Source organism: Prunus persica, chromosome G2 (genome assembly GCF_000346465.2).
Source record: "Prunus persica cultivar Lovell chromosome G2, Prunus_persica_NCBIv2, whole genome shotgun sequence".
Lineage (NCBI taxonomy): Eukaryota > Viridiplantae > Streptophyta > Magnoliopsida > Rosales > Rosaceae > Prunus > Prunus persica.
In genome coordinates, this window is record NC_034010.1 from 14,358,795 (window position 1) to 14,371,509 (window position 12,715).

The 12,715-nt window shown below is 37.3% G+C and overlaps 2 protein-coding genes and 1 long non-coding RNA gene across 3 annotated transcripts; 1 reads left to right on the forward strand and 2 right to left on the reverse strand.

Annotated features, from left to right (window-relative positions):
* Positions 1–3,344, reverse strand: LOC18787632. The gene is made up of 2 exons (XM_007218506.2): positions 2,852–3,344; positions 1–330 (listed from the first exon to the last, which is right to left on the reverse strand). The coding sequence occupies exons 1-2, from the start codon at positions 3,149–3,151 to the stop codon at positions 196–198; spliced, it is 435 nt and encodes a 144-aa protein (XP_007218568.1). The 5' UTR covers positions 3,152–3,344; the 3' UTR covers positions 1–195.
* On the forward strand, positions 6,654–7,303 carry LOC109947132. Its single transcript, XR_002270109.1, has 3 exons — positions 6,654–6,740; positions 6,824–6,967; positions 7,259–7,303. It is a non-coding gene; the product is annotated as an uncharacterized LOC109947132 (long non-coding RNA).
* LOC109947354 lies at positions 11,993–12,715 on the reverse strand. Its single transcript, XM_020557299.1, has one exon. It carries the CDS (start codon positions 12,713–12,715, stop codon positions 11,993–11,995), a length of 723 nt encoding a protein of 240 aa, XP_020412888.1.

A 12,715-nucleotide genomic window follows, 5' to 3' on the forward strand; every position in this document is an offset into this window, starting at 1 on the left:
GAACCAAATCAAAAGAGCAATTTAATCTAATAATTAGTAGTGACAAAATGAATAGAGGAAATCAAAAGGGAAGCCACTTTCTTTACTAAGCACACTAATGTTTTGATGGACTGATTTCTTACAATAGGAATTCGGAAAGTAACGTGCATTTTCGATGTTCCATATTTCAAGGGTTAACTATGGCATATGAAAAACCTATTCATCAGGAGAAGATCGTTCATCATCAGGAGAAGATCGTTCATCATCAGAAGACCCCTCCTTTCGATCCCTTCTTTCATTCCATCTTGCCCAGATCCACCTCAAAACCAGAAACCCCCCAATAGCGTAAACCTGAAAGTAGGCAAAGTAAAATTACTAAATAATTAAAGGAAATAAGTAAAACTTAAATTTGAAGGACATCCAGATAGTCTAGTTCTTTATTTTCCTTTAGTGTCTGTTCATATTCACAACTGGAGAAAAACTTGCATGAAAAGGTTGTATAAATCAGTTGTCTTTCACTCTCCAAGCGGGGAGAGAAAAATACAACCTGTGCATATACCACCAGTTCCAGCTAAGTTTTTCTTCCATATCTGAAACAAAGTGTACTGAAACCTCAACCATCTGGCCATAGTACCCACAAACAAGCACAGTGCTAAAGTAGTTGAAAATTCATAGGGCAAACTGAAAAACTGCCAATTAAAAACATTAGAAAATAGTACAAAGTCAACATTGATTAAATAAAAAAATCCAACCTGTACCAAAAATATAATGAAAAGGCAACACAATGGCTAATATAATCAACCAAACAGTTACTGTCCTTACTAAATATTCAGATGACTGCCAAACACAACACCAAAGTCTCAAATATGTAGGTATTCCACAGCCCACCCATTCTCCCTCTTATTCATAATCTTTAACTCAAAATTTAACAAACATGTTATTCTGTATACAAGATATGGCCTTCAACATGATATTTAAACCCCCAAAATGCATGGTTTGCACCTATATAGACAGCCTGGAAAAGTTGCGGTCCTATCTATTTCCCTCGCTTAAATTCAAGTATCAGTTTATCATAATGAGTGAAATTTGATAAGACATGTACCCAAAAACAAATGGGTGATCAGTACAACTATGAGGAGGCTAGTGAATGTGTACTGAGAACAGAAAATATTCAAATTAACAGGGGAAAAAAACTAACATGATGGAGAAGAAAGAAAATAGCTCATTGAGACAAATAACGGACAGAAAGCCGATGAACTTTGACGCTAATGGATTGACTATTAGCATGCTATTGCATAATCTGAACTTAAGTGCAAGTTTGGATACTAGAAAGCCACAAAGTCGGAACTTCATAGCAAGCTCCGATAATTTCATCACAACAGGAGAAGACAAGGATCCACATGGTATTTACTTTCAGCCTCCCACCTCAATGAGTACAGGTATACAATATGAACACAGGCGAACTGAAGGAAATGGTGGAGAGCAGGGCTAGTGACCTATCCCATCTCCTCAACTATTCCACTGTTCTTTGTTTGCTTCATGTGCATCTTCTTCTTTTTTTTCGTCAAAACAAAGAAATCATTTTTTTTTTTTTTTGGAAAGAATCAAAGTCAAAACAATGAAATCCTAACTACCTGTCTTAGAGCTTTGAAATCAGTGCCACTAATGGGACTTTACTAAAATATCTAAAGATTCAGCTGACCATGAACATATAACCAGGTGTCTCACAAGAGATGCAAAGCTCATCCAGTCAACAAGTATCAAACCGTTACCAAACTGATGTTCCAAGTCCTACTGCCTTACAAGCGAAATACTGCAATGTTAGGTTGAAGGAAGTGTCTTGTTCAACATAAATCATTCAAATTCTTAGCAACATATCTCCATCCACTAATAAAGCACCAAAAATAGCAGATAAGTACCTCACATATTTGCCAAGCCATATATTGACTCAACTATAACTATGTAATTTCTTCTCTAGTGAATTAATACTTGATATTCATCACCCCACCTAAATCTCAATGACAACTTCCCCTACACACTCTTTCAACCATACCTAAGGAACCAACTTGAGACTTTCCACCACTATGCTAAAATAATCATCATTTGACATTGGCATGACTGTGTCATCACCAATCTTCAAAACAAAATCTCAAATATCAATACGCTGCTAAGTAAACAGATGTCCTCATCATTGCCGTACTTCCTCCAAATCCCATAGTCCATATGTTTACTAAGCTAGGCTGCTTAACCACTTAAGCATATATAGACTGCTCTCTATTACAAGCATCTTGCTGTTCTCAACGTTTCAGTGGACTATAATCAAGCAATAATGAAATAAATAGCAAGGTGAGTATATAGGCTTCATGGTACAAACAAAATTAAGAACCTTCTGTTTGACTTCTTTTTCTACCCCTTTTTTGGGAAAGCAATGCGAACTTTGATAAAGGGTTGTGAATCCCAAATTGGGTGCCCAAAACCCCTTTCTTTAAGTGTTACTCCTATACTTGGCCCCTTCCTATCCAATTTTGGTTTTTTGTAATCAAAAGTTCAAACAAAATACTTTTTTTTTTTTTTTTCTGATAGATTTCTGTCCACACAACATGATATGATATTTGTTCGTACCCAAAATTTATTTTCTTCAAAATACCTTTCCTTAAGAAAACTTTTATCTTCACCTAAGAGGATGCATGAAACCCAACTTACATACATCATGAATGAAAACCCATATTTCAAATATAACTAATTCTAAACCAAACAACATAACACACAAGGTTTCATTTTTCTTTCTTCGTTCCCTCCATTTATTCTCAATACCCAACATAAATTCATGTAAATCAGAAAAAATAAATACATAAAGTTCAAAAAACCATGCCTGCCAGAGTATAATAGGATTGGAAGTCTTAGTTGAAGGCTCTTCATTCTCAACCGCCACAGGAGGAGGAACAACAAGTTGCGCTTTTGGGAACCTCACAGTGTCCGGTTTCTGAGTCTTACTTTCAAGTCCTTCATCACCAGCTACTGCTTTCATCGGTTCATCTTCAACAGCCACGCCTGCTTTTGGTTCTTGCTTCAAGAATGGAAATTGAAGCTTGAACTTGGGAAACAGTGAGAATAAGTTTTTGGGTCCTTTAGGATCTTCTTCTTTGCTTACAATCTCCGTGTTTTCTGCCATTTTTGAGAAAGAAGGGTGATTCTGAAAGGGGGGTGGGCGGCTTGTAAACGGCGGAGGAAACAGAGTAGGAGATGTTCATGAGATATTGAAAACGCTTTTGTATGTTTCCATCTCTTACTCCAGAACGTCCCTCGTATAATTAAAAATTTTAAAAAATAAACATTCTTTTTCTTTCTTTTCTTTTTTTGGATAAAACACATTGTAGTCTTATTATGAAAAGAATAAAATAAAAGCTTTTAATTATGAATTTTCTTTAAACTTTATCTTTCAGTTACAATGAGGGCCCAAGGCCCAGATATTTTTGTTAGAACGGCTCAGATTTACTAGATGGAATCCAGATTTTTTAACGAGAGCTTCTATAGTGAGTGGAAAGTTATAAGGGGTGTTTTTGAGGGGTATGTAAGAGCCGTTGGATTTCATCCAACGGTGAGTTTTTAAAAGAGGGTGCATGTAGAATCGGGTTGAAATCTAACCCGTTAGAAACCCAACTTCAGTTATTCCTCTCTTTCCCTCTGTGAAAAACTGAAGAACACAATCCTCTCTTTTTGAATGTAAAGCAAACCCACAATTAGAAGGATCCAAATCTCCCGAACCTTATAGTCACTCGATTGTCATTAGCTCGTTGGGAGGCCTGCGATCTATGGTATCCTGGGTATTACGAAGAATGGCTCTTACCTAGTTGTTGCCCTGTTTTGATTCTATGGCTCAAGTGAAAACCCCTTCTCTTTTTCATTCAGCTGACAAGATTCTAGATGAAAGCAAAGTAGCATATCTCTTTTTGTAGCTAGAAGCCGCAGCAGCAGTTGTTCCTCGATTTTGGTAGAGATGGAGTCTGAAATACCAAAGAGTCTTCTCTAATGTCCACCACATTCTTTCAAGCTGACTGACTGCAGAGCTCCCGATTGATTTTGAGAGGTAAGTTCACTTGCTGGATTGATTTTATTGGGTTAGGTTTATTTTTTGTGAGGGTGGGAAATTCGTCATTTGTGGCATCAATAATGCGTCATTTTTGGAATCAATAATGTGTCATTTCCTTATGAATATTCAATATACTTAGTTCATTGTTGTTGGTCGAGGTGGAAAATTATGAAATGTAGGTAAAAGAACCTAAACTTAGGCTTAATGACATTAGGAGTAAGCAGTTGGAGAGGATATTGGGTGAAGTTCTGTAATTGTGGTTTGAATTGCATTTGTGTTCTTAGTTGAACATGTTGGTTCTAATGTTATTTTTACCAGATTATTTCACAAGAGATGACGTAACTTTTATGAAATTTTGCTTGCGTTTTGTGTAATCGGAAGTTAGGCTATGCGTATTTTGTGTCAATTTGGGCAATGTTTTGTGTAAGTGGAATGCATTGATATGTTGTGATGCAGTAATGACTGATTAATGAATGAATAATTGCTACGCAGTAATATAGAAGTGGATCAATAATATACGTAGATAAAATGTCTGGGGGCTCAGAGAGTGATGAATGTGCAACAGCTAATGGGAGGGTTTATAATCCTGAAGTAAGAAATGAGGAAACACCAACAGTTGGGATGAAGTTTGACTCGCTTGACCTCGTTTACAATTTCTATAATAGATATGCATTCTTTGCTGGCTTTGGTATTCGACTTCATTCTAGCTTTTGGGGGAAAAATAAGAAAGAGATTTTGAGGAAAGAATTTGTATGTTGCAAACAAGGTGCATACAGGAAGGATGAAACTCGGGAGAGAAAAAGACAACGGGAAATAAGTAGATGCAATTGCAAAGCTAAGATTGTGGTTGTGAAGACAAATGGGAGCAAGAAGTATACCATATCTCTTTTTGCAGAGGGACACAATCATAAGATGACACCCTCAGAAAGAATGCATTTATTGAGATCACACCGTCATATTTCAGATTCTACAAAAGTACTCACAAAACAGTTGGGTTCAGTTAATATTCCCATTCATCAGAAGGTAAGTATATTCGAGGTGCAATCCGGAGGAATGGATAAAATCGGTTTTATCAAAAAAGATATCTACAATCTTGAATGTAGTGTGAATGGGAAGCTGAGGAACCACGATGTTGAACTAGTGACCGAGTATTTTATGGCTGAACAGAAAAAAAATGAGGCTTTTTATTTCAAGATTGAGGGAGATGGGCATGACAGGTTTACTCGATGTTTTTGGGCAGATGCAACTTCTAGACGGGCGTATGGGTTTTATGGAGATGTTGTTGTATTCGATACCACATTCAACACGAATCGATACGACTTGACATTTGCACCAATGTTGGGAGTTAATAACCATGGTCAGACAATTGTCTTAGCATGCGCATTTTTGAGCAAGGAAACGACTGAGTCGTTTGTTTGGATGTTTGAGGAGTTTAAGAAAGCCATGCCAGGCGGGGAACCTAAAACGATCATTACAGATCAAGATGCGGCAATGGCCATAGCTATTTCAATAGCCTTCCCGACTACATTTCATCGACTTTGCATATGGCACATCACATCAAAGTTCTCTGTTAAGTTACCACGTGACGCTTATAAGGAGTATTGGCGTGAATTTCAGAAAGCCATATGGGATACTGACAATAAGGATGAGTTTGATGCAAATGGAATATTGTGGTTACAAAGGCTGGTTTGACTGACCATCCATGGCTAAGTTCAATGTTTGATTTAAGGGAATCTTGGGTTCCAGCCTACGCACGACAATTTTTTGCCGCTGGAATGTCAAGCAGCCAAAGAGCGGAAGGTTCTCATGGTTTTTTCAAGCAATACATATCAAGGAGAAATTCGTTGATGGATTTCATAATACGATTTGAGAGGGCACTTTCTCATCAACGTGAAAAAGAGTTAGTTGCTGATCACGTAGATGCATTTGAAGTGGCTCAATGTCTTCTACCAATGCCAATGAACAAACAAATGGCTACCTTGTACACAAGGACAATGTTTCAAAAGTTTGAGCAAGAACTAATACAAAGTACAGCATGTTTCCTAGAGCTCAAAACAGAGGATGCGTGTAAAGTTGTGTTCAACGTGAGCGAAAGGAAAAATTGGGAAACAAGAGTGGCAGAAGTCGTATATGTCAAAGATTCTGACCACGCATCGTGTAGCTGCAAAAGATTTGAATTTGTTGGAATTATTTGCAAGCACATCCTAGCATTGTTCAGAAGGGACCAGATTGAATATATGCCCGATAAATATATTTTGAAGAGGTGGAAGAAAACTGCGAAATCTGGATTGGTGTCAGATGCAAATGGCAACGAAATTAAAGACTGTGCAGATCCTGGCCTTCTAATAAAGCGGTGTACAATGTCTCGACTTGCTTCAGATGTGGTTGAGGATGCATTAATGAGTGAAGAAGGATGTGAGCTACTGTCAGAGACTCTAAAAAGTTTGCAGGTGAAGTTGAAGTTGCTGAAGGATGGACCAAGTAATAACGAAGTTGGAGGGTCCAGCTCTCAAACACAATATATGAAAGACCCTAAGAGAGTGAGGTGCAAAGGAAGGTCGAAAGGAGTAACGGGAGCAAAGGAAAAGACAATGAAGCGAGGGATTAGACACTGTCGGGAGTGTGGACGCATTGGTCATGATAGAAGACAATGCCCAGCCTTGAACACACCGTAAGATGCTAACACTATTTGTAATAACATCTAAAATTTGAATAGGTAAAATTTTTATGTGCTTGTGTTTGATGTTTATGCAGGACATCACCGTCGAACAATGACGAATCAACTCCAATACATCGTAGTGACCCATTATTCGACGATTTTGACAGGATGCACGGACCAACTGAATGATTTATATTTGTATTAGACGAAATGTGGTTGTTATGAAGATTAATGATCAGGTGAAGTTTTATAGATTCAGTTTTTGAATATTATTGTGTTTTTGTTCATGTCCACCGATGAGCTCTTACTATGTCCACTGGTAATTGAAATGAAAATTTGCTTGGTTTCATTCTTCCATGAAATTTGGAGACATGTTAATTTTACGTCTTCTCCCTATTTATAAATTTTCATAGACATTTGATCAAGTATGAAATTTGTAGTTATGTGAAGAAGCAATGACTTTTACCATGTAAAATGGGCAGTTTAGGGTGAATTATGTTTTAACAGAGATTCATTTTTCAAATCCTCAGGCTAATGCAGCATTTCCAGCAGCCAGCTGTTGTTTCCATTACCAGTAATTATTTCCAGCAATAGCCACTTTTTCCGATTGGTTATTAGGGGCACGATTTTGTACACTTTTGTAACTGAAGGATACTTGAAGCACTTTGTTGGAACAGAGCAAATAGAAAGCAGCGTGTAAAAAAGAAACATAACATTGCAGCTAATTACATTTCGATACTTAGGTGAAAAATATTAAAGGGTACACTAACTTACATAAAATACTCATAATTCCACACACAAAAGAACATTTGATTGCAAAACATATTATGTGCTCCCTCTTAGCAATACCACGATCTCCCCAACCAACTGAACAACGGTAGCCACAATCACTCAGTCGTACTGGTCAGCTTCTTCTTAGCAGGTGTCACATGCTTATGGCCACTCATATCCCTAGTGATATAGACGAAATAAATCTTCAGCAATATTTGGAATTTTATTATATATAAATAAACCAAAAACCATTCACTAAACAATGTATAGCACATGTTATGTTACTTATGACTCACGTGTCAGTTTTCTTTTTAACACATTAGTACGCCAGCTCTTTAATGTAAATGGACATGATAAGGAGCATTTACTGATTCCCGGATTGCTGTGATATTGACTTCTTATTGAATAATATTTCCATATTTGCAAAATATAATGTTAGACATTATAACACATGATGACTTGCAATACATAGTCCCAATAATTATATATGAAGCAAATGAAACTGATATTTGTGTTATTTTAAATTAGATAATGACATTAAGGGAGTATATGTGCAATACCACGGTCACCCTCAACCAACTGAACAGCGGTAGCCGCAATCACTTAGTCGTATCGGTTGGCTTCTTCCGAGCAGCTTTGACGTGCTTATGCTCATTCATGTCACCCCATCGTCTAGTATCTCTCTCACAGCATCAGGGGACACATAGTTCCAATCATAACTTGTATGAGTAATTGCCGCAAATGCTCGGAATTTGTCGAATCCTTCGTTGAATGCCAACTCCAGTTCACTATGGTGCTCTTCGCATCGCATATGGTTCATCAAACAACCTTTCATTTCATCATTCATTACTGTATCCAACTCCTCAGCTTTCAGCTTCCTTTTATGACTCAGCTTCAAGTACTTGTTCTTTTGGGAGAACGCTTTGTTCACTCTAATGTTAAGATCAGCCAAAATTGCCTCGTCTTCAACACATTTCTCGTGCCATGAATTGATCAGTCTGGAATTATAATCCAGCTTGCCACTGACTGCATGTATTGCCTCTAATGGATCATCGGAGTCCCCCTCACTCCCAAATGATGTTGAAAAAGGAAGGGGTCGGCGAGTACAATGTGGAAATAGAACCTGCGACTCCAATTTGTCATCTTCGATTGTGTTGTTGGCGCCTGAAGAGGTTGACATGCTTGAATAATCCTCTTTGTTTTGGGAGGATGTGGATTGCATATGCAATTTCGTTTGAGAAAGGGAACATAGGTTTATAGACCAACATACCAAAGCTTGTGTGTAGTCAACATATGTACTTTTTGGCGGGAATTTTTTAAAAATAGGTGTCAGCTTTTGCTTTTCAAGCATGTCAACCTCACACTCTCCTTACACCACTGATAGTGGTTGAAAGAAAGTCAATGGAAGTGACATCTACTTAGTTAACTCAACCAAACTAGTTAGGATTAAACTTAGATTGTATCAGACCAAAAAATAATTTGTACATTGTCAACCAAATATTTTTTGGCGGGAACCCTTTTCTTGGTATTACTATCACCCCTTTCATATAAATTCTCCTTCCACACAAAACTCACTCCTCCACCGAATCTGTCTCCATCTACTGATACTCTCTCAAGCAAACAAACTCATTCCCCCCAAAGAATGGATTTACTAACCAAGTTTGATGTGAGCATAATAAACACCCCTCCAAACAAAGACCGCCTTTGACACGCAAGTGAGTCACCAGACAAGCAATGTCACATTCCTAGACAGAATGACCATTTTGTTGGAAGTTTTGAGTCTGAAAGAGTTGTTTCTTTTTGGAAGGATAGGCATCTTCAACTTGGTGATGAAATCCAAAGGGCAAGGGCACGTTTGGAATTTGTTGAAGGCCAAATTGAAGATGACAAAAGGTAGGCCAATCTGGATAGGGCGAAGTTGCAGCGCATGAAGCGTAGACACAAACGACTTCGGAGTGTAGCTGTTCAAAAATACAAGAACTCATCTAATGCAGCGGAGTCAAAGAAGCGTGTGATGCAAGCTGGATTCGACTACTTCCGATCCTATGCAAAACTCGTCGTACCCGGGTTTGATTGGTCATCTATTACCGTTTCCGACGTCACCAAATATACTCAGCAAGGGAAGTAACCATTTTGGTTCTCGTGTTTGAGCAGAGGCAAATCAGTGGAATTGGAATTTTCGTTACACTTTGCTTCAAAGCTATTTTGATGCTAACTACTATGGAAGATTTAAACCTTAATATTTTGATGTCTTTAATTACGAAAACACAAGATGCAAAGAGCCCATCTACTTCAGTCATATGTTGCTGCCATGTCCATTTTTTGTTGATCACGTATCATATTTGGACATGGTTGCATTATATGCAATGTTGCCTTTATTTATTATATGTTAGGACAAGGTTTATGGAAAAGCTTTTGTGAGTGCGTTTGTGACAAGGTTATGGAATTATTATGTACCATTTATATATTATTTTTTGTACTGGTTCATCTCCTACTATTTCTTGCTTTCTTTATATTTTATGTTTGTGGAATCCCTCTCAAAGTGAACATATACTGTGCAAAATAATGCAAACTGATTATATAATCACTCATATAGAGTAAGACAAATATTAACTAAGGGTTTTAAAATTGCTTCACTTGTGTGAGGTTATTGAGAAAAAGTATGGCATTATTTAATGTGATTGGACATGATTGAAAATATATTACTGATTCCCAATGCGACGTCATATGGACAACTTATTGAATACTTCTGACGTGTTAATAACTCTAGGTGCAGTTGCATGTGGACAACTTATTGAATACGAACTGACGTCTTGAAAGCTCTAGGCGTAGTTGCAATGATGGCTTCCAAGCATGTGCAATTATTATGGATGTACATTATTATAACAAAACATATTATTGTATTTAGTCAAACTAAATATTGTATTATTACAAATTATATATCGAATATTATCCGAAATATACGTGTTAACGTGAATTAGGGTTAAGAGGAAAGTGAGTTATGTACAAATAATTTTGATTTTCTCATTTTCCGGGCATTTTTTGGATTTTCGTAGAATTTATTACCTATTTCCACAGATTGTTGCACTAAAAAAGCCAAAATAATAGCAAGAGGACACCTGGCGTGATCTCAGCCCGTCACTTTTGACTACTTGCACAAGTGTACGTCAGTCAACATGGCCACATCCTCCCATTTTACCCTAAATGATTATTTTATTACCTTTTTTCTTGGAAAATTCATAACTAAATACAGAAAAATTCAAAATTATTTCCGAAAATTGCTACGAACTCATTGACACTCCATCTCCCTTGCTGAATTCTCCGATTCATTGTTACGCATTTTTTAAAATAATTCCGAACATTAGCGGGAGATGCTTGTTGAAGTAGGTTATTGAAGTTTAAGTTAACAAACATCAATACTTAGGGTTAAGAGGAAAGTGAGTTATGTAAAACAATTTGGATTATTTCATTGCGAGACGAATGATTTATAGGTTCTCCTAGTTTTATGACGTCATAAGGAGGCCGGAGTAATTTTTGGGCCATTTTTAGGATTTTCCTACTATTTATTACCTAGTTTCAAAGATTTTTTAACAAAAAGAATCCAAAATTGAAAAGAATATGACACATGGCGCGATCTCAGCCCGTCACTTTTGACCACTTGCACAAGTGTACGTCAGTCAACATGGCCACATCCTCCCATTTTACCCTAAATTATTATTTTATTTTATTTTTTCTTGAAAAATTCATAACTAAATACACAAAAATTAGAAAAACGATCCGAAAATTTCTACGAACTTATTGCGATTTCATCTTCCTACTGCATTCCCTGTTTCATGGTTATGCTACATTAGTATTTTATTATTATTTATCCACACTTATTATAATTATTATGATATTACTTTTTAGGCTGTCCATTTGTTAATTATATTTAGTCCAACTTGTTGAAAACAATTTTATTTTCCGTGCGAATACGCCATTGGTAGTGCTCATCGGTTTCTCTGTTCTTCAATTTGGTAAGTTTTTTTTTTTTTAGGTTGAAGGGATGTTTTGAAACATAATATGGAAATATACAAGTCATCCATTGTACTCCTTCCACACAAGAAAAATATTCTACGTCATTCACTGTTCAACCCCCTAGGTTAAGAAACGTGTAACCAAATCCTTTTGGATATGCTAAGTGGGAAAATGTCATTCCCAAGCACTGGTGAAAAGACACCTATTTACTCCATGCATGACTTTTCGTTTACCAAATATGAAGATTGGGGTCGGTGAGCAAAATATCTGTGTCAGTAAAATGTCATTCCTAGCCGTCTATGATGTAAGTAATAATTCCGCTATATAATAAATATTATACATTCATATATAAAACGGTTTATGACAAAATACCAACATTTGAACAACATTTAAACAACATTTGTACAACGTAGCCAGCCAACCTAGAAGTGAAGAGAAGCAAGTCCACAATGCATCAAAACCGTAAATTCGTACTAAAACTAATGCAAAAATACGTGATTCCCTCGCACAACATACTCACGCATCAGTTTGAACCAAAAAATACTCTCACGGTGCCATTTGCATCGATTGCAACAAGTCCACAATGCAGGATTTATCTTGTCTTCACTAGGCCAGCCTGGAATAACAAAATACCATTCATTGTTGTTATAAGCGCTGCAGCGATTGAACTTAATCTTCCCATAGTCAAACATATCTACAATATGTCTTGCAACAAATGCTCCGCGAAATCTTCCTGTCAAAGCATCCCTGGTTCCTTTCATATCAATGTTGTTACGTTGATTCAAAGAACACAAGAATTGTAATGCATCCTCTTTTGACTGACCAATTCCGGACATACCAAGTAGTCCAACTACATATGCCGCTTCCATATGGCCTGCCGTGGCTGCAATGCGCATCCCATACAACGCTTCCACCTTACCGTGCCTGAAAAAACCTTCGAATGCTTCTCTAAAAATGGACTCAGGGTTATCGCAAGCCCTGCAATGTTGCAAGAAATGCTGGACCGCAGGTCTGGCACGGTACCATATAGGATGGTCTGGGTACTTTGCCATTGAAATGGTGTTCCACACTTGTGGACTGTTTGCCAAAGTTCGGAACAATCGGCACACAGATGCCATACGGAAGAGATCTTCCGATGATTCGGTTGCCACGTATAACATGACTTGAAACCAAGCGGACTCCGGGATGAAGGCTTCGGGCAT

Coding starts and splice junctions, on each gene's coding strand:
- LOC18787632 (XM_007218506.2), bottom strand. CDS start 3,151: ATGGCAGAAAACACGGAGATTGTAAGCAAAGAAGAAGATCCTAAAGGA. Junction 331..2,851: donor ATCCTATTATACTCTGGCAG/GCATGGTTTTTT, acceptor GCCTACTTTCAG/GTTTACGCTATTGGGGGGTT.
- LOC109947354 (XM_020557299.1), bottom strand. CDS start 12,715: ATGCCCGAAGCCTTCATCCCGGAGTCCGCTTGGTTTCAAGTCATGTTA.